This window comes from Micromys minutus (genome assembly GCF_963924665.1).
Source record: "Micromys minutus genome assembly, chromosome: 30".
NCBI lineage: Eukaryota > Metazoa > Chordata > Mammalia > Rodentia > Muridae > Micromys > Micromys minutus.
The window spans coordinates 7,527,399-7,546,660 of record NC_137965.1 but is presented as its reverse complement, the minus strand read 5'-3'; the positions used below and the strand labels follow the sequence as shown (position 1 = coordinate 7,546,660).

The following is a 19,262-nucleotide window of genomic DNA, read 5'->3' as shown; positions in this document are numbered from 1 at the left end:
TATGGTATCTTAAAAGAGAAACAACAACAAAGCCACCCATAGACTTTCCTGGGCAGCAAGTCAGTTGATAACTAGACACTGCTTCATTAGTTAGCATCATTTCTAGGCACACTAAAGGAGTGGGTCTAAGTGTTGATTGTGGAAACCAAGATTAACAGTTTATGCTTCTGTTAGATATCTACTGGTGTTGTATCCCAAGACAACAAGAGACCACACTCCTGGAAGAAGCTACAGATCCCATATCCCCAAACCGGATCTCCTGGACTGTACCCCATTATGCACTAGGGCATACTCACCAGCCTCCCGGGATGTGTTTCGGCTTGTTGGCTTGGGTGGAGGGACGGGGGCCTGCTTACTAGGAGCCTTGGCATTTTTTCTATTAGGAGGCACTTCATCCCCTTTGTGGCTGGCCCCAGCTGTGGTGGCCCCTTTGGGAGGCACAGGAGATTTTTTTGGCTTAGGTTTGGGTTTAGGTTTAGGAGGGACTGGAGGAGGTAGAGCAGGAGCAGCCGGTGTCTCAGAGTGGATTTCAGTGTTCTCTACAAATGAGAAAGTGAACAGATACAGACACAGACGACAGAAAAGCAAGGAGCAAGACACGGTGACAGTGGTCCACGCAGGTGGCCTTATGACACTTGATAAACACAGACAGTGTTTGCAGCAGAGGAAGCAAAGTCTCAAGGGAAAACAGAGACTAAAGGACAGGGGACGGTTCTCTGCGCCCGTCGACCATCCCTTTCTGGCATAAAAGGGTGGCATCCATTACTATGACAGTAACACTAAGGATCAGTATAGATGTGTGCTAGCCATACGCTTTAATTGCAGCCTTTAGTGTGCTGTTGGCAGATGGTGACGTGGGCAACCGGTGCTAAATGCAACACAATGACCAACTTAGCAACAGGGAGGGACCCTCAAGAGTGACAGACGGGTGTAGCACACACACTGCCATGAGGGAGACTGACAACGAGAAGTCTCAGTGCTTCCAAAACAACCAGGTATGTTCTATACTCCGGGAGACTCTGGTTGTGTGTATGTGTGTGTGGGGGGGTAGGTTTTGACAAAAGGCATTTGGCTGTTACTTTCTACCACTAGAGCGCCTTTGTGTTTTTCTTGTGGAGCAGGGCACCTTCAAATTCTACAGTGACCTCTCCCACCTTTTCGATCAGAGCCACAGCTACAGGTGTGCAGTGTGCAGGACAAGAGGATGCGCTTTGTCTCACACTGTATGCTTACACAACAGTTTTCAAAGGACAAGGTGCACATTTCATAGGGAAAAAAAAACTGTGCATGGGAAGAGGAGAGCCCAAGAAAGTTGGAAGAGAAGGAGCATCATTCTGGGGATTCTGAAGGTGGATCATGTACCTATGTCTGTATTATTTGGAATAGTGACTGAAGTAAGTTAAAATTCAATTCCAGACCAAAGAGCCAAGTGCTTGTTTCTTTTTGAATGGAACATAATAAAAGATGGTGTCAGTCCAAGATAGCCTTTACTAAATTGATCTTTCCAGTTCTGCATAACCAAGGAAGGCATGCTGTGTGCCCTAGTCTATTAACATTCATCTCTTCTGCTCTGCTTCTTGGATACACCACCGCAGACCCTAGCAGTACTTTGGGGACCATGGATAGTTTTCTGTGAGTGCCTATCACACTGATGATCCCTAAGTTGTGTGTGTGTGTGTGTGTGTAAATTTGTATCTAGTCAAACAATGCCTTAAAAGTCACGTCCATGGAATGTATATATATATATATAGGACTTCATTTGAAAAGACACTGTGCAGACATACAGCTCTGGTCTTCCCGAGAGGCCTGCTGGCTCCAGTATGCTGGGCTGTGCAGAGCTTTGCATCTCACGGCGACATATATATATATATATATATATATATATATATATATATATATATATATATATATATATATATATATATATATATATATATATATATATATATGAAGGTTTTGTACAAATTAGAACATTGCCCTTTCAAAGGGATGTTATGAAAGAGCTATGTGCTCATCCTGGCTTTGGAAGGACATGAAGCTTCACAATAGCCGTCTGGAAAACAAGCTGTCTAGTCCACTTCCAGGCTTGGCTCTCTCCTCTACGTAAAGACATGAGGTCAATAGCTAGAGTAATCCAGGCCTACATTTGTCCTGTGCCTGGTCCTGGAGGCACTCCTACTCTAATTCCTCTCTTTAACTCATCTGTCTCCTGCCTGTCTCCCCTAGGACTTCATTTGAAAAGACACTGTGCAGACATACAGCTCTGGTCTCCCCGAGAGGCCTGCTGGCTCCAGTATGCTGGGCTGTGCAGAGCTTTGCATCTCACGGCGACTGCTTGCGAGTGCCTGTTCTCTTAAGGGGAATCTGCTTTTAGACTGAGATTGCTCTTCGTTCTCTTTGTAGTCTCTGCTAGAGCTTTACACATGCTAGTTCCCCAGTACCGTTGATGGTACAACTGTGTGTCGGGCACTGGTCCTTTAGTGAAGGCCCTGTGTTACTCAGTGGAGATGATGTCAGACAGCTTTCAGATCTCATGCTGTTCCATGGGAATGGACTGCAGATCAGATTCTGCATCTCAAATATCTAAGGACACCTAACTGAGAAAGAATAACGGTAGGGCAAGAGCCTAGAAGACCTTGGGGAAGAAGTCTTTTCTTGCCAGAAAAACAAAACAAAACAACAACAAAAAAACCCAAGGCCACAATAGCAACTGTGGAATAAAGTGCCTTCAGAACTCCAGAAATACACACAGTGCAAGGGTTGGGTGGCCTGTTATATGCTTGCTTTTGAATATATATATTTTTAGACAGAGGTATATAAAATGCTTTAAAGCCATGTGATCTATGTTTGCTAATACAACCAGTTAACAGGGAGAATGAGACCATTGAGTGGATTGGCTTGACTCAGAACAAGGCTTGCAAAGTAATGGAGGTAGGATCATAGCAGGGTGGGTTTGCCTGAGAGTGAGCTCACGTAAGTGTGAGACCAGAAGAGAGGCCAATGTGGGCCGTAGTGGGTTGGGTTTTATTTTTTAAGATTTAAAAGGTATAGGACTGAAGAAGTAATTCACAACTTTGTTCTTAAGTCATTTGTATTTAAACTAATTATCTGGGATCTTACTCATGAATGACATTCTAATTTTTGCCTCAGAGAATGGCTCCCATTCTTAATATCTTTCTTGGTTAGTGGCACAGCTCTACATGATCTGTGTCTACACAAGAAGATGTTGCAGTAGCCACATCAATGACAGAGCATCTCTGTCCCTTCATGTACTGATGCTATCATAGAATTCTTGTGACTAGAAAGAACTAAATGGACTAATCTGAGGAATAAGAAAACAAAACCTCTCCAGCCATTCCCTGACCTGCAAGATTTGCCATTTTTTCCTGAGAACACCAAGGCCTGCTGGGTTAACTAATATAAACCTGTCAGCAGCTTTTTTATTATGCTGATAAGGGAATCACTTTCTTTCAAGTCTGGCCAGTCACTGAGTAGCAATGACACCCACAGGGTCTAGGGACAAATCACACGTGGATATAAAGTTTAATATGAAGTTTGTTGAGACAGGATAGTTGGGAACTAAAGAAAATGAAAGACACCTGTCCCCTCCCAACCAAATTCTCTACTCACTATTGAATTTCTTTAACGTCTGTCTGCTTTCTCATGTTCCAGAAATATTGTCATCAAAAGTATAAGTTAACCTGTTATTATCAGTGCTAATAAACTTAGCTAGAGTTTTCTATTGGAAGACGTTAAGGAAAGTTCCATAAGTACTCTGCTAAATATCTTCGGGCAGTACATCAAGAAATTTCCAATAGCTTATTAATGTTTTAAAGGCGGATGACTATATGATCACCAATGATCACAGGGCTTTAGCCTTCTGGAGAAGATGACCCATGACCTCACATCAATAGGTTAAGTTAATAAAGCTCACCCTTTTCTGGTTTTTTCTCTGGGAACATTTGGGTCACGAGAAGAAGAAATTCACTTAAAGCAATTTCTAAGAGTTCTCAAAATGTCTACACAATCCAAATGAAGTTGAGAAATGTTGTGCAACTCAGAGACAAACATCACAGAAAACATGAAGCTTATCCTTTTCTGTAGGTCCCTTCCCATGTGTCTGTTAACAGTTATTCAGAGGATTTTTGGATAAACTTTTCCTTATAGGATATCACCTCAAGGTTTATGTAAGTGTAAGGCTCAGTGGACTATAAGGTGGCATTGGGATGGATCCACCGTTAGGAGTTCATGAACATCCTGGAGGGCCCCATCAGACATATTTTACAGCATCTAGCTCTGAGCCCACTGTAGAAACCAAGTTTTTAGAGAAGCACTTGAAGGAACAGCGTAATTGCCTTTGGCTTATTTGGAAACTTGAAAGCATGTGGGTAGACCATAGAGCAGAGAAGTGGCAACAAAACCTTATGGGTCTACATCTCGCTGTATCTTAGAAATGTCTAGAAGCTGAATACTGGGCTGTGTGGATGCACAAGCTACTTCCTGCTGCCAGAGATGGGCGTCTCCACTGAGAGAGATACATGGCCCCCCTGCTGAGCTACTCACATGGTGCAGCTACAACCAGAAGAAAACAACATTCTGACTCTTCTCATGCTTTTGAAGGTCTCAGGAGAAAACTTTAAGGAGGAGACCATTTCCAGGCAAATGTAACACCCAAAGAGCCCAATCCTTTTGATCCCTACCATTAGTAAGCTCTCCTTACTAACACAAAAGCAGATGGCACACTTGTAACTGGGTGTGTCCATCTGCAGACTCAGCTGTTTCTCTTCCCTAGCCTTCTTCCAATTTGCAAGGTTCCTCTGCGCAGGCACCTGGTTGTAGACACTCTGTGGTTCTCAACGTGGGGCTGTGCTAAAGGAGGTGATATGGGAGTCTGTTTATTTTACCTGTCTTCTCTTCTGCCTGCTCCTCCCGAGGTGGTGTTTTCTCACACACAGAGTCATTCCCTTCTTCAGGTTTCCCTACATTCTCCTCTTGGGTAGCTTCCTCTCCGATGTGTATCATATGCCCGTTTGAATTTTCAAAGTTAACTGTTACATCTCCATCTACAATTGGAAAGAAACACCTAGATGTCTAACTTGATGGCTTTCTTTAAAATTAGTTTCCCATTCACTAGGACTGCAGGATCTGGGTTTATGTTTCTGTCCCTGGGAACCAAATCACCAGGCTTTCCCTAATTTCTCTAAAAGAAAAGAGGCATACATTGTTGGTCTTGAGGGAAAGCCAATGGTGGACAGAGATTCCTATATCACCTCAAGACAGCCCACATGGCCGCTGTAATCTCACAGGACCTCGGGCCAGCAGAGAAGTTACTCTGTCCTTGCGTTTAGGTTTTGTGGAAGTAAACACTTAGGTGTTTCTTTTACATCCAGAAACTGATTGAATGATCTGGAAAATGGGACAAATGTTGTAACATGTCAAAACCATAGGTGAATGCAAATGTACAAACAACATGGGATGCAATCACACATATGGAGTGGGAGACCATTTCCAGGCACCAGCACCTGTGAGCGTGTCGGACAGTGTCCACACTGTACACAGCAATGTAACTGTGAGTGTGTAAGACAGTGTCCACACTGTACACAGCAATGTAACTGTGAGTGTGTAAGACAGTGTCCACACTGTACACAGCAATGTAACTGTGAGTGTGTAAGACAGTGTCCACATTGTACACAGCAATGTAACTGTGAGTGTGTAAGACAGTGTCCACACGGTACACAGCAATGTAACTGTGAGTGTGTAAGACAGTGTCCACACTGTACACAGCAATGTAACTGTGAGTGTGTAAGACAGTGTCCACACTGTACACAGCAATGTAACATTCCCGTTGTTCAGGTAAAAGGATTTTTAAAGCTAATTTCATTTTTAAATTTTCTTCATTATGGGTATAATAAAAGATAATTATAGCTATTAAACATACACCAAAAACTAGATACAGAAGAATTTTTAAAATCCACAGCTTAAAGTTAAATTCCTCATGTATTCTAAATCATAAAGACTAATTTTCACCCCTAACCTTTTTTGTGTCCTGAAGGTGTTTAAAATTCAAGGGATTTGCAGAACTCAGTGGTGTTTGTGGAAATTATTGCAGTAATTATTCTCACACATAAACACGTAAGGGGCTATGCTACCTTCATAAGAGGAAGATTAAGGAGCTTAAGTTTTGATTTAAACTAATTGAAAAAAAAGTGTATCAACAGAGTTGTTTCTATTCAGTTTTTTAAATTAATTTTTTGCAACCATTATAAAATAAAGATCATTTCTCAAACTTTTACTGATTTTATCCATAATGAAATTCACAGTCCTTCTTCTTAAAAAAATTATAATGTGTTCATAAGAAAGATATATATGGAATTATGCTATGTAAAACTGAAAAGGAACGGTCACTCAGTCACGTGGTTGCTAAGGACCTATATCTGATTCCTGTAGAAAACTAAAACAGACAATATTAACCCAAGGCAATACAATTACAATTAAATCTTCACAACTTCAATAATATGAAGGGAGAATTATTGGACTTGAAACAATTAGTTTTAAAAAAAGGAAAAGGGGACATAAAACACACTGATAAAATAATTTAAAATAGACAGTTCCAAACAAATTAGAAAAACAAAAACACTGTTCTTATATATAAATCCCTACTTTTTAAAGTAACTCAAATAAAGGTTTTATTTGTATTTTCTGATTTCAGTTGGTAGTATACTAAATTTATATTAATAACAATTTGATGACCTTCTAAGTGATCATATGTTTATCAGGTTAAATAACCTATGTTTAAAACACTAGAAAAAAATTATAGAACATTTGAATATTATCACAATAATATGCATGAAAAACAGTCAACTATGTGGAAAGATACTTTCTCCGAGACATGAAATAAAACTAGTACCTATAAATGTAATGGCAGAAAAGAAAAAAAAACACATTTGTAGAAACTATTAAGTTTGCAAAACAAGAGACCTGAAATCATTAAGTGAGTAGGTCTATATCTAGAAATCTTTCCTAGAAATCTCTCTTAAGAATTTAAAGTAAATTCAGTTCCTGATATAAGCTATGCATTTCAAATACCAGCCCAGGAAGAAAAGATGGTGGTCAGTGCTGAGCCAGGCCTAGGTTACAGAAACACATGAAAAATGCTGGAAGAGTCTGTGAGTGCTAAGGATGCCCACAAAACTCACATTCAGCTCAAAGTAAAAGCAGAACAGTTACACAGATATGATCATGTGTGGCCAAAAAGAAAGTGATTGGTCAGACTAGATTCAGAAAGTGATTCACCACACTAGAAGCTAGGAAAAGCAGGTGTCAGGCAAGCAGGTCAGACACTTACATGTCCTTGTGTAACGGCCTTGAGAAAAGATGGAAGGAAAACATATATGGGGACTAGACCATCTGTGTAACCTTCTCAGGAGAGAAGTCTATTTGGTGAGTACTCAGATTGAGGTTGAACTTGGTATGAAAAACAACAGCATGAATGGTATAGTAACCATAACCAGATACTACAGGTTAGGGTGGGATGAGGTCACAACCAGGGTAACTGGAAGGACTTAAAAGGTCTATCTGGTCTACCAAATGAAACGCATAATGAGTAGTAACTATCAGGGGCAGTGTCAAGAATACAGAGGCCTTAAGAGAATCCTCCCTGTCACAAGGCAAGTGGCAGGAGTCAAACTTTCAGATAGGGATTATCAGGATAGTTGTATGAGGGAAGAGGAAGATGATGACTACTATCAATAAACAGAAAACTATTTCCTCTAGCTCTTGGCTGAAACCTGGGAGGTCTCCAAGGGGCTTTTTCTCGGGCACCTTCGACCATTCCAGTGTTCTACAGGAGAACGGTGTCAAATTACAAAGTAAAATTCAGAAAGTCCATGACACTTCTGAATCAGAAAAAGCATCTGGCCTTTAAACGCCACCATCAATCCCAACAACAGGTTTCGACCATAATGTCCCCTTTCCCTTTTATTAGGATTTTAATTTTATTCTTAATTATGTGCATGTGTGCATGTGTCTACACATGGGTACATGCATATGAATACAGGTGTCTCAAAGGGTGTTGGATTCCCTGGAGATAGAGTTACAGGCAGTTGTGAGCCTTTCATGTGAGTGCTGAGAAGGGAATTCATGTCCTGTGTGAGAGCAATAAGCACTCTCAACGGATAAGCAGTCCCTCTAACTCCCCTTTTCCTTTCTTTAAAGATGTCTCAAATAAGGGATACGGAACAAATGGATGGGTCCCTACATAAGGCTGATTACAAAGGGTTCATCTCTCTGCTGCCTCTGAAGACTGATGAGAAATAAACCTGATACCACATGCCTGCCTCCTACATACCTACTGTCTGCAAGCCCACCACCTGGAAGCTAACCTCCTTCGTGGCATTTTCTGCATGCCTACCTCCTATATGCCTACCTCCTGCTAGGAAGGAGAAGCATGAACATTTTTCATTTTTAAAGCCGTGAGGCAGAAAACAAATAGCTTCAAGGTAATAGCATATTGAAAAATACAAAAAGGCTCATTAACAAAGATGAGGGGAAAAACTTGACAAGTCAGAAATGGTGAGTCTAAAATTGTGAGATCAAAATGGTATTATTTCGTCCAGGCCTCCCTCACTCCTGAAGCAGTCACGTATTTCCAAGCTGTGGCATACTGGGGTTTTGCTGGTATTGGGGAAAACATGAAACTTCAACTAATTTGTAACCCCCAAATGTTATATTCTTTGTAAGGAACATATATGACATATTTCTCTATATGAGATATACAGGGAAGCATCATTATTTAAATTCAGAACAGTGTCATATTATTTCTTCCCATAAGGCTTCAGCAATAACACTTGGGAGATGAGGGAGGGAAGCAATCTAAATAATCTGCCCCTCAGCAAAATGCCCTTTACTTGTAACAGCACTGGGAACAAAGAAAATAATGTGGAATTGTTTAGTTGGAGAAATAACCAGTGTTGGCGTCTTCTTTGAGGGTCAGTCTTAATTTTTGCACAACACTTTGTCTTTTTCAATTAACTTCTGTCCTTTAGAGCATAGAGATAATAGGGAGGGAAGGAAAGAGGAACAAAAAACAAAAGCAAAAACAAAACAACCAAACAAGCCAACCACCTCTGTGTGAGAGTTATCAGAATTATCAGTGATGAGGCGAGAGGTCAACAAGACTCAGAGAAATGCAAGAAGAACAGATTACCTTGGGCTAAAGCGTAAAGCAGATTAATTTGTCTGTTCATGCTTTATTGATCTGTGCATATTAGACAATGTAAGGGATATTTGGCACGGCTGTTAGTTCTTTTATTGGCAGTGTTGAGAAACAAGAAAAGGCACGAACAAACTACAACCAAACTCACTCAAACAACTGAGTTTAGGTTGGACAGAAAAATAAAGCTTGAAGTTGAGGCTGGAAGGAGCCACAAGGCATCTTGACCTGTGTCCCTGGCTCCCAATGCAGCAGCCTGGGGAGCACACAGTTGATTGACAGCTGTCTATGTAGAAAGACTGGCTAGAAAAGGAGCCCAGTGACTTCTCTAATAACACCTTGGCTTCTTGGGCACCCACAGAGATATTCCAGGTGGAAGCAAGATTCCTGTTTTGTACCACCAGCCACTTTATCTGACAACAACCACAGTCAGTTTAAATCCCAACAGGAAAGGAAAGATAGGAAGGACGAATCCGATTAGGTTAAATGTAAGACATATTTCCTCACCTTGATCAGGCAATTCCTTAAGCAGGCCCCTTCTTATCAGTTCCTCTCTACTTTGTCTTGTGGATATCTTCCTCTCTAACACTTTCAAAAAAGAATAAACACAAGTCAGAATCAAGCCATTGCTTCCTACAGTCATGGACAGTACTCAAAGGACTTGAGCCTGTTCATTTTGTCCACATGAAGACTCAAACCCACGTTTGCTTGTTTGTTTTGTTTGTTTGATGCCCACCAAAACACTCATCTGGAGTCCAGTTACCACAGTAAGGGTACAGGCAGATCATGATCTAAGGCTCAACCCTGAACCTGACCAAGAAGATCATGGTTGAAAAGGAATCCAGACATATAGTTGCATACCAGGTATGGAGCACAGAGGGCACTTATCATCCTTTGATAAGGATGCTCTCTGAAATTCCTGCGGACAGAGGCATTTGTGGTGAGATATTAAAGTGTACCCCTGGAGATAGTCATATGAAGCAAGTGGATCTCTGTGTGCTCTGCATGTATGATTTTTGGACTTTATACATATACATAGATGACCTGTGTATACATGACATGAAAGTAGGAGACCATCCAAGGGAAAAAGGGGATTAAGGGGAACAGGGACTGGTGGAAAAGGGGGTGGTAGAGGGCATGAGCAGACTATGCTTCAAACACCATGTATACTTGTATGACAATGTCCTTATATAACACACTCCCATGTATAATAAATGTGCACAACACAAAGAGGAAAATAATGACATGAATGTTGAAAACCCAGATAATTGTATGGACTTTCAAAAGATTTAAAGTACGTTCCAAGAGCCTTTAAAATTATATCAATGAATCATTGAATCAAGTGATCTGTGAGTGCATGTGTGCATGAACCCACCCCCCACACATGCCATGGCATCTGTGCAGAGGTCAGGGAACAACTTTTGGAAGTCAGTTCTTTCTCCTGCCACATGGCTCTCACGAATTTAACTCAGATCGTCAAGGGTGGCAGCAGCACAGAGCTGAGCCATCTCACCATACTTACAGCAGTTCATTATTTTAACATTTCAATTTAAATTTTTGCTATTATTTATTTATGTGCAGGGATGTTTTGTTTGCATATATGTCTGTGTGTTATATGGATGTATGATGTCAGGAGGAGGAGGGGAAAGGGGGTGAGGAGGAGGGGGAAGAGGGGGGAGGAGGAGGGGGAAGAGGGGAGGAGGGGGGAGGAAGAGTTGGATTGTGTCAGATCTCCTAGAACTGGAGATTATAGATAGCTGTACATTACCAACTGTATGGGGTAGCTGGGTCCTGTGGAATCCCTGAAATTAATTCTTAATGCCAAAAAATTCTAAACAACAAACACAAAGCAAAACAAAAGCTCCAAATCAGAAACAACCCACATAGTTCCTGTAAACATTCCATCTGAATTCTGGTGAAAAGGGATAACTTTTAGCGTCTGTTTTTATATCTCTCTCTCACCATCAACTCAAAAGTTCAGTACAATGTCTCTCCATAACTAAAGGTTCTGGCATGCCCTTTGACAAACTTTAGGGGAATGAAGAAGGGAAGTGGGGACAGACCGCTTTTTTGAGGAAAGTCGAGGGAAAAGAATAATCTCTACATGAATTCTTCCTTCTTCTGGAAGCAGTATCTATTCCCAGTGTGTCTATGGTGAAGCTTAGATGCTGGGTGTAGGACCTCAGTGGCACTGAGCCTGCATGTGTGAATGTCACCATGCCAGTAGCTTCACTTCCCATTGGAGGGTCCAGTAGATGGAGGGTGTGCACAGCAGATAGTGGTTGAGCACATGGAAGTCAAAAGGGAAGAGCCTTCATTGTTGCACAAAATGTCACATGATGTTCTGGAGTCCTGGGTGATAGTCCCATGGCACTGGAAACAAGGCACTTGATATTGAGGGACCTACATCAGGTTTTTGTGCTTCTAATCTATGATCTATAAAACAGGGGGCAAGACTCAGTGGCCACCAACTCAACCGGCTCAAACACTGTGGGATTCTGTGTCTTCAATGAAGGCTATTCCAAAATATCCGCTTCGTACACCTTTAAAAACCTCTATTCCTCACTACAAGTTTTCTTTCTTCATTTAGAGACTAGAACATAGCTTGCTCACACTTAAGCTGTTCCACTGCAGATGCCAGTCTACTCTTTAGTCTGAGTTCTGGGATTTAGTTGGTTTAATTCTAACTTAAATCTTGGCTTAAACAAATATTCCTCTATCTCCCTTGTATATGAAAAAAATTCTTCCTATTTCTTCATGCGAATTCCGTGATGCTCTGTGCCGGCTCCTACCCGCGGTCAAAATCAACAGTTCTGTTCTCTCTTTACCTCACAAACAGGCCCTGATAGGAAAATACCACAAGCTGTTTGCTCGGTCTTTGGCTGAGAGCATTTTAAGCACATAATGTAGATAACTGTGTGAGGGCCAGTGTGGACAAACTGCAGGCTGCTGGGTATGGAAGGTATGTTGTTGGGCATAAAATTCCAACCCCTGTTCTCCCTGAAGTACAAGAATCTTATTCTTCACCTTTTAAAATATTTCTCTGGTGTTTATACAGTGTCTGTGTGTTTGCGGAGCAGATTCACTGGATGTTTTTCATGGGCTCTGAGGGGTTTTGCGTCGGAATGGACTTGAGGGGTCATGTTGGTTCGCCATGCCGCCCAGGGCAGAAGCATCATGGGAATGTTCTGAAGCTTGCTCACCTGCTTTCCTACCTTCAGAGGCAAAAATCCTTACATATCTTTGAGGCCTACTTCAACTACCCATGAGCCTTATTTCTAGGGAGAAATTTCTCAGGCAGCCCCTCCCCCAGATCTCACTCCCTCTGACTTCTGCATGTCAATCAAACTCAAGCTCTTGTTGTTGCCTCTATAGGAAGCCATAGGTGAGGAGAAAGCAGCAGGAGCTTGATCCACGGTTCTTACCAGAAGCAAATGAGACTATGGAAGACACCCAGGGCTTGGCCCCCAGTTGTCTTTGTTACTGAAGATCACACTAGTTTGTATAAGAAGTTAAATATAGTATAATGTGTGTGTGTGTCGGGGTTGCAGAGTCCCACAGCCAAACCATAACCACAATATTGCCAGGGGACAAGGGGCACAGGCCATTGGATACAATTCCTGGGTCTGTCCATGTTTTTGCAGTTAACTAAGCATATGGGCCACACATGTTTTCTTCCATCCTGACTGAACAACTGTATGAGTTGTTCATACACCAGGATGAGCAATTTTCTCTGTCACTTTCTGCACTGGGTGAATAAATATTTTGGTATTTCAATCCCTGATTACAACAGCACACAGTCCAATTATCTCCAGAAAGTGAAAGAAGCTTACTTAGACGGTTTCTCTGACTTCTCACATATACTCTTATTTTCAAGTATTTTAAAAGGATCGATCTTTTGAAGCATTCAATGGCTGCCCGTCTCCCTTTAGATAAGATCTCAGTTCTCTAGCATGGATCCCGGCAGCAACCCTGTGGATGTTCTTTCTGCCACCCAGCTACTCTCTTCTCGCTCTCTTATACAGACCCCACACCTAATGCTTTTCTCCAGAGACTGCTCTGAAAGGTGGCCTGTCTTCATTAGGATACCATACTCCAGTATGACACACTCCATAATGGCCTTAGCATTCTGATCCAAGGTGGGCTTACCAAAAGTCCCTTGAAGGCTGTCCTGATGAATAGCTTGTCACCCTTTCCATCCCTTTCCTCGGTCATCTCCTCAAAAACCAAACTTGTGCTCAATGCTATGCACCCCACAGTGACACACTGGTTACTGTCACTAAAATTACATGCATAGTTTGTTGAAAATGTAAATTAAAAAGAAAACAGCCTTGTCCTGGTTCTTAATTTCTTTGGCCCTTCTTATTTTCTGTTCCAGGAGAAAGTGAGAGAAGTTCATGGTACAGCCTCCAGGAACAAGGGCTTCCTGTCTTCTCTTGTCTTTACACTTTGGCTGGGCCAGGCTAAGCGAAAAAGTTTCCACTTTAGTCGTATGGATTATGTGAAAAGGCTCTGTATGCAGCAAAGAAGGGAGCCCACAGTGTGTGGACAGACACCAGCAGAGTGTAGCACAGGACTGGCTAGGCTCCTCATAAATTATAAATGATTTATAATGTCCTTCTGGGCACGGAGTGACAGCCTTGGAGCCTGCATTCAAGAGTGGCCAGGGCATATACCACTCGCTCCTCTTGGTAGATACTTGGCCAGGATTTTCTGTTGCTCTGAAAGTACCTGGGAGAGTAGACTGTGTAGTCAGCCAGCCACTTGTGTTTTCTACTTGGCAAGGAAAGAGTTCTAATTCTCAATCCCAACACCGTTAATGACTGAACAAAATAGAAGAGTAAACAGGAGTCTCACATAAGTGTGCCCTGTTATCTTCTTGGTTCTAAGTCATGAATGGGCCTGCTGTAAAACTGCAACAGAAACACAGAAAACCACTTGTCCTGTATTGGAAGTGTTCTATAAGAGCTTTCTCGGCTTGGCTCCTCTTCAGGAACATGGAAAGAAAATAGGATGGTGGAAAATGGCCTCCTTTCTGAAAGACCCTTCACAGAGATGAAGGTAGTCCAGTTAAAGAAATAACCACTCATGCTGGCCAAGACACAACACAGTTGTGAAAATCTTCCAAAAACATCTTCAGAATGTAAAGTACAGTAACAAAGCCAACATTGCCTCCTAAAAACTCACCGGCCCTTTTCTTGTTTGTCTAGTTACCCAACTCCTGTACTCAAAACTCTTCAGACCTTAGCAGGCGCTGACCTCCCTGGATCCTCAGCCACACTCCGCCACTGGCCACGCAGACCACCTTGTTCTCCTTCCTTCTCTCCCTTCGTCCCTCCCTTGCTTCCTCCCCTCTGTCTCCCCAACCAATGCTAAGGCCAAGCTTTCCTTAGCATTTTCTAAGCATCTTCTTCTCCCCAGCTCCATTTCTACAGCTTTTATTTCTTTCTACATGGCTTCTCTAACCGCTCCACGGTGAGATCACCCCTAGAGTTTTATGCTGTTTTAAAGCAGCATCTCTTGCAGGACCCACTCCCTACCTCGGATACTTTTAAGAAAACTTTAGATGCTTCTCACCAACAGAGTGAGGTGATGTTTGCTAACTTTAGCTTCCTCCACGCCAAGTACAGAGCATAGGCTAACACCTACAGTCTAGAGAGTTTTCCAGAAACTTTCCACTGATATCCATGCTTTAGAATGAGTCATGTGTATATTGTTTGTGGCTAAACTCAAGTGTATGTGTGCTATGCGTATTTACACAACTCTAGTAGACACCCTGACCTTTCATCCCTATAATACCCTAAATGCCTTACTGCACACTGAGAATCTAAGTGTCTTTTATTTGGGCCAGGGAGAAAAGGCTGGTGAGAGAGGCAAGGGATGACTAGCATGCATATGTATGTATGTAAGTATGTATGAATGCAAGTATGTATGTATGTATTTATGTGTATATATGTACACACATATATGTGTGAATGCATACATATACATATATACACACAAATACTCATACACACAAATATATAAACATACATATATACATACATTTATATATACATATACACACACGTATATATACATATACACACATATAAACACACATATATAAACATACATATATACATACATTTATATATACATATACACACACATATATACATATACACACACATATAAACACACATATATAAACATACATATATACACATACACACATTTATACACACACATATATACATACATATATACACATATACAAGCGCACACACACATACACATACATATGTACGTGCATATATATGTTTTCTTCCACTTGGGAAAACCTACCACTTGTGAACCTAACATCCCTGGGTTCAAGGCTCTAGGGCACTCTGCGCTTCGGAGAGGGACACATGCTCAAATTGTACTAGTAATATCCAGGCCCAAGAAAGTTGTTGGAACAATAGGAATTCAAGCTTGATCTTTCTTCTGGAGCTGGAACAACTGGCTTGCTATGATGTTAGAGTTGATGGTGAGGGCTTTGCCTCCACAAGAAAAGAGCTCAAAATTAAAAATGAAACAAAACAATACAAACAAAAACAGAGGAGCACAGACTCTGGGAGAAAGAGTCCCAATCACAGCTTTTAATTACCTGGACCCCACTGAGCCAGCGGACTCCCAGGGACTTTTCAGTCACATGAATCAGTGGACTCCCTGCAGCTATTATGATCTACACACAGTAAAGAGCTTTGCCCAAACAAGGGATGTTTTGTTCGAATCTCATTGAATTTCCTTCCAGCAGAGACCGAAGAATCTCTGTGTGTGAAGAGTAGATTTAAAAAGAAGAACTGCTTAGGGCCCCTCCTCCTGCCTTAGTCTGCAACTCAGAGATGACTTAAGAAAGAGGAAGATGGAGAGATCTATGTCCCTTCCTTCTCTTGGGAAATTAGTGTCCCAACTTCCCCCAAGAAACCAAATTGCAATTATCTACTTCACTTGTTGCTTTGAGAACATCTTCCAACCCCCATTAGGTATCTGAAAAAGACAGGCTGAGTGCCTGCTTTAAGTCCCTCCACACTAACAGGGGTTTTGAGACTTGGGAAGGCTAAGCTTGTGCTCCAGGCACACTGCTAGGGTCTGGTTAAAGCCAGGCGGACCTAGTTCATCAGTCTGCAGAGATGTTCGCATGGAGCTCCACTTCCGCAAGGTTGGGCACAGCCTTCTCTTTCTCTTCTCGGTTGGAAAACCAGACAGCCTAGCTCTTAAATGTTAGCTTTAAGTGGATAATTTTTAGGCAGTACTACAGTACCACAATTCAAGTTACAAAATGCTAAAAAAATAAAAATGTTTTTGTGGGCTGGAGAGATGACCCAGTCAGTAAAGGTACTTGTGCACCGTATTTGCTTGCTTGATCTCATAGACCAATATGGTGGAGGAAGGGAATTGACTAGTTGACCTCTGACCTCCACATGCATGGAATGACATGAATTGCCCTTTCCCTCCCTAAATAAATAAATGTATTAAACTGTTATTTAAAAATGTTTACTCTGTTTCTGACTCCTACCTGTTCCAACTGAACCCCATCCTAATTCTACAAGAAACTAAAATTACAAGTGAACACAATTAATTTTGAAAGTGTGTGTGACTGCACATGTGCATGCATGTGTGTAAGAATGTGTGTGTGTGTGTGTGTGTGTGTGTGTGTGTGTGTGTGCATGTACATGTTCGAGTGTATGTTCATGCATGTTTGTGGAGGCCGGAAGGTAACCGCAGGAGTTATCCTCAGTAACACCATCTAATGTCTTTGAGACACAGCCTCTCCTTGCCCTGAGTTCACAGTCAGGTTAGGCTGGCTAGTGAGTTCTCATCTCTGCTTCCCCAGATCTTGACATTTCTTTGAGGGTTCTAGAGCAGCAACTTAGGTCCTCAAGGCGCACCTGAACTCAAAGGATGAGCTAAAGCTCAGTACTGAAAGGGAGTTTCAAAGGGAGAAGAAGCAAACTGTAAAATCTCCTTCAAGGCAAAAATTCCCACCAACACAGAGAATCACTTGAGAGTGGCAGATTAGGATTATATCTGGAAAGAGGCGGGAAAACAGTTTATGTCCTATCTGTGGACCGATGAGGCATTAGAATTAGATTTAAAGTTTGATCTTTCAATCCTAAATATTAGAAATTTTACTATTAAAAGTCAAGCTATAGTCCTAAGGGTGAGAAGGAAAAAAATACTTCTAACAATATTACAATGCTCACAGCCCTAGAAGCCAAAATGCACTGCTAATCCTAAAGGACACAAGTTTGGGAGATGCTATGGTAGATCAATTCAACACCCACGTTTTTTTATTCTCAAGACAAAGAAGCTCAGGACTCAAACAATGAGTAAGTCTTCTGTTCCAAGTGGGCCGGAAGTGTTAGCAATCTCAGTAAGGTGATTAGTGGCCAAGGGTCCTGTGTTACATGGAACACTTGCTGCTCTCCTTCCCCTTCCTACCTTGACTCTTAGCCCAAGGAAAACACTGAGGCCAGAATAGGTACTTTGGGATTCCATCTGGTTTAATGCAAAGCTTGCCTGTGTTCTGCTTCTTGTTCCTCCACAACTAAGGAGAGGGCACTAGGGTTTGACACAAAGATGATGATAACCATAGAAAATACCGTGTTCTGACCTTCATCAAGGAAATAATGGCTGGAGTAGTGATTCCCAACCTATGGCTTGTGGCCCCTTCTGGGGGGCATCAAATGACCCCTTTACAGGACTTTCATATTAGATATCTTTGCCTGTCAGATATTCACATTACTATTCATAACAGTGGCAACATTATAGTTATGAAAGCAGCAACTGAAATTAATGTCTGGGGGTTCACCACAACGTGACGGTATTAAAGGGTGTGTTGAAGGGTGGAGGCATTTGGAAGGTTGAAAACCACTCTAGCTAGAAATGCTGTCTAGAAAAATGACTGGAAAGTGAATCTCAGCACTTCTGGGCTACATGCTTTCTCAAGCCGGTTGAAAGTGCCACCCACTAGTGGAAAGAACAGTCTAGAGCTCCCACTGCTGCTGCCAGGATCAGGGCTCAGACCGTTTCGGGGAGCCTTGAGCTGTCACCAGCTCCTGCTGTGTGATTTTCTTTGGAACCAGGCTGTCCACAGCAAGGGAGATTAGATATGAGAGGGCCTTCAGTCACAGTAGGATGTCCAGATTGAGACACATTTAGCAAGCATCTAATCTATGCTGGGAAGTGCGAGATTTTTTAATATCTTACGCTAGCTTAAAAAAAAAAACCACAGGAAGCTGTGTATGTTCTTGAGCCCGTTTTGTTTAGTTAGGGGCTAGATAGACTAAGATGCAACTCAAGCAGTCCAGAGACTAACCAGTCTATGCTAGAAGACTGGGGCAGGAATTTCTTCATCCTACACATATCTGACCAGATGAGGTTCCAAGATGAGAAAAAAGTTTGTTTCCTTGAGTGTATCATACAGTTCTCTCTATACAAAACAGTGACAAGCTTTGCAGAGAACAGGGTTCCTTTGACAAAAGCTGCCCAGACGTAGCCTAAGTTGGGAAATGAACGGCACTCAATGTCTGCCCCTGAAGGGACTCGACAGAGGTCCCTTCAAATAAAGGTTTTATTATTGAAAGTAAATATACAACTAGGGCTTCACCATGGCTAATATCGTAATTATTAATTTTTGACAGCAAAGTCATCCTGTAATATTGACGTCATGGTTTTGCTCAACAACTTTTCTTCCCATTGCTTCAAATTCTCCTATTCTTAAAGTGGCATCAGGATCTCCTTTACTCCCCTTGAGGATGGAGAGGCTGTAATGCTGGGCATATGTACCAGAAAAATGCATTTCTCCTAGTATATGATATAGGATGATGTCATTTGTGCACATGTACTTATGTACAACAGCACAGACTGCTACATATGATATATGCATATACATCCTTATATATAATATATACATTCTTAAGAGGACTAGAACGTTCTGTGAAGAAGCATTCTTTATGCAGAAATCTGTTATGTATAGTATAGACTTCTATAGAATTCTAGAAGAGATATTAACTGTATGTAA

The 19,262-nt window shown here is 41.7% G+C and overlaps 1 protein-coding gene across 3 annotated transcripts in view; it reads right to left on the bottom strand.

The window, feature by feature from the left end:
* PHACTR2 (phosphatase and actin regulator 2) overlaps window positions 1-19,262 on the bottom strand; it is a gene marked incomplete at its 3' end in the record, with an annotated part of 108,064 nt that overhangs the window by 40,100 nt on the left and 48,702 nt on the right. For 2 of the 3 annotated variants that reach the window (XM_080941642.1, XM_080941643.1), the window contains exons 3-4: window positions 9,719-9,799; window positions 4,905-5,063 (exon numbers count right to left, since the gene is read on the bottom strand). In XM_080941642.1, coding sequence (XP_080797768.1) covers window positions 4,905-5,063; window positions 9,719-9,799 — 240 coding nt within the window. The remainder of the gene's footprint in view (window positions 1-4,904; window positions 5,064-9,718; window positions 9,800-19,262) is intronic. The other variant, XM_080941644.1, reaches the window with a different exon arrangement.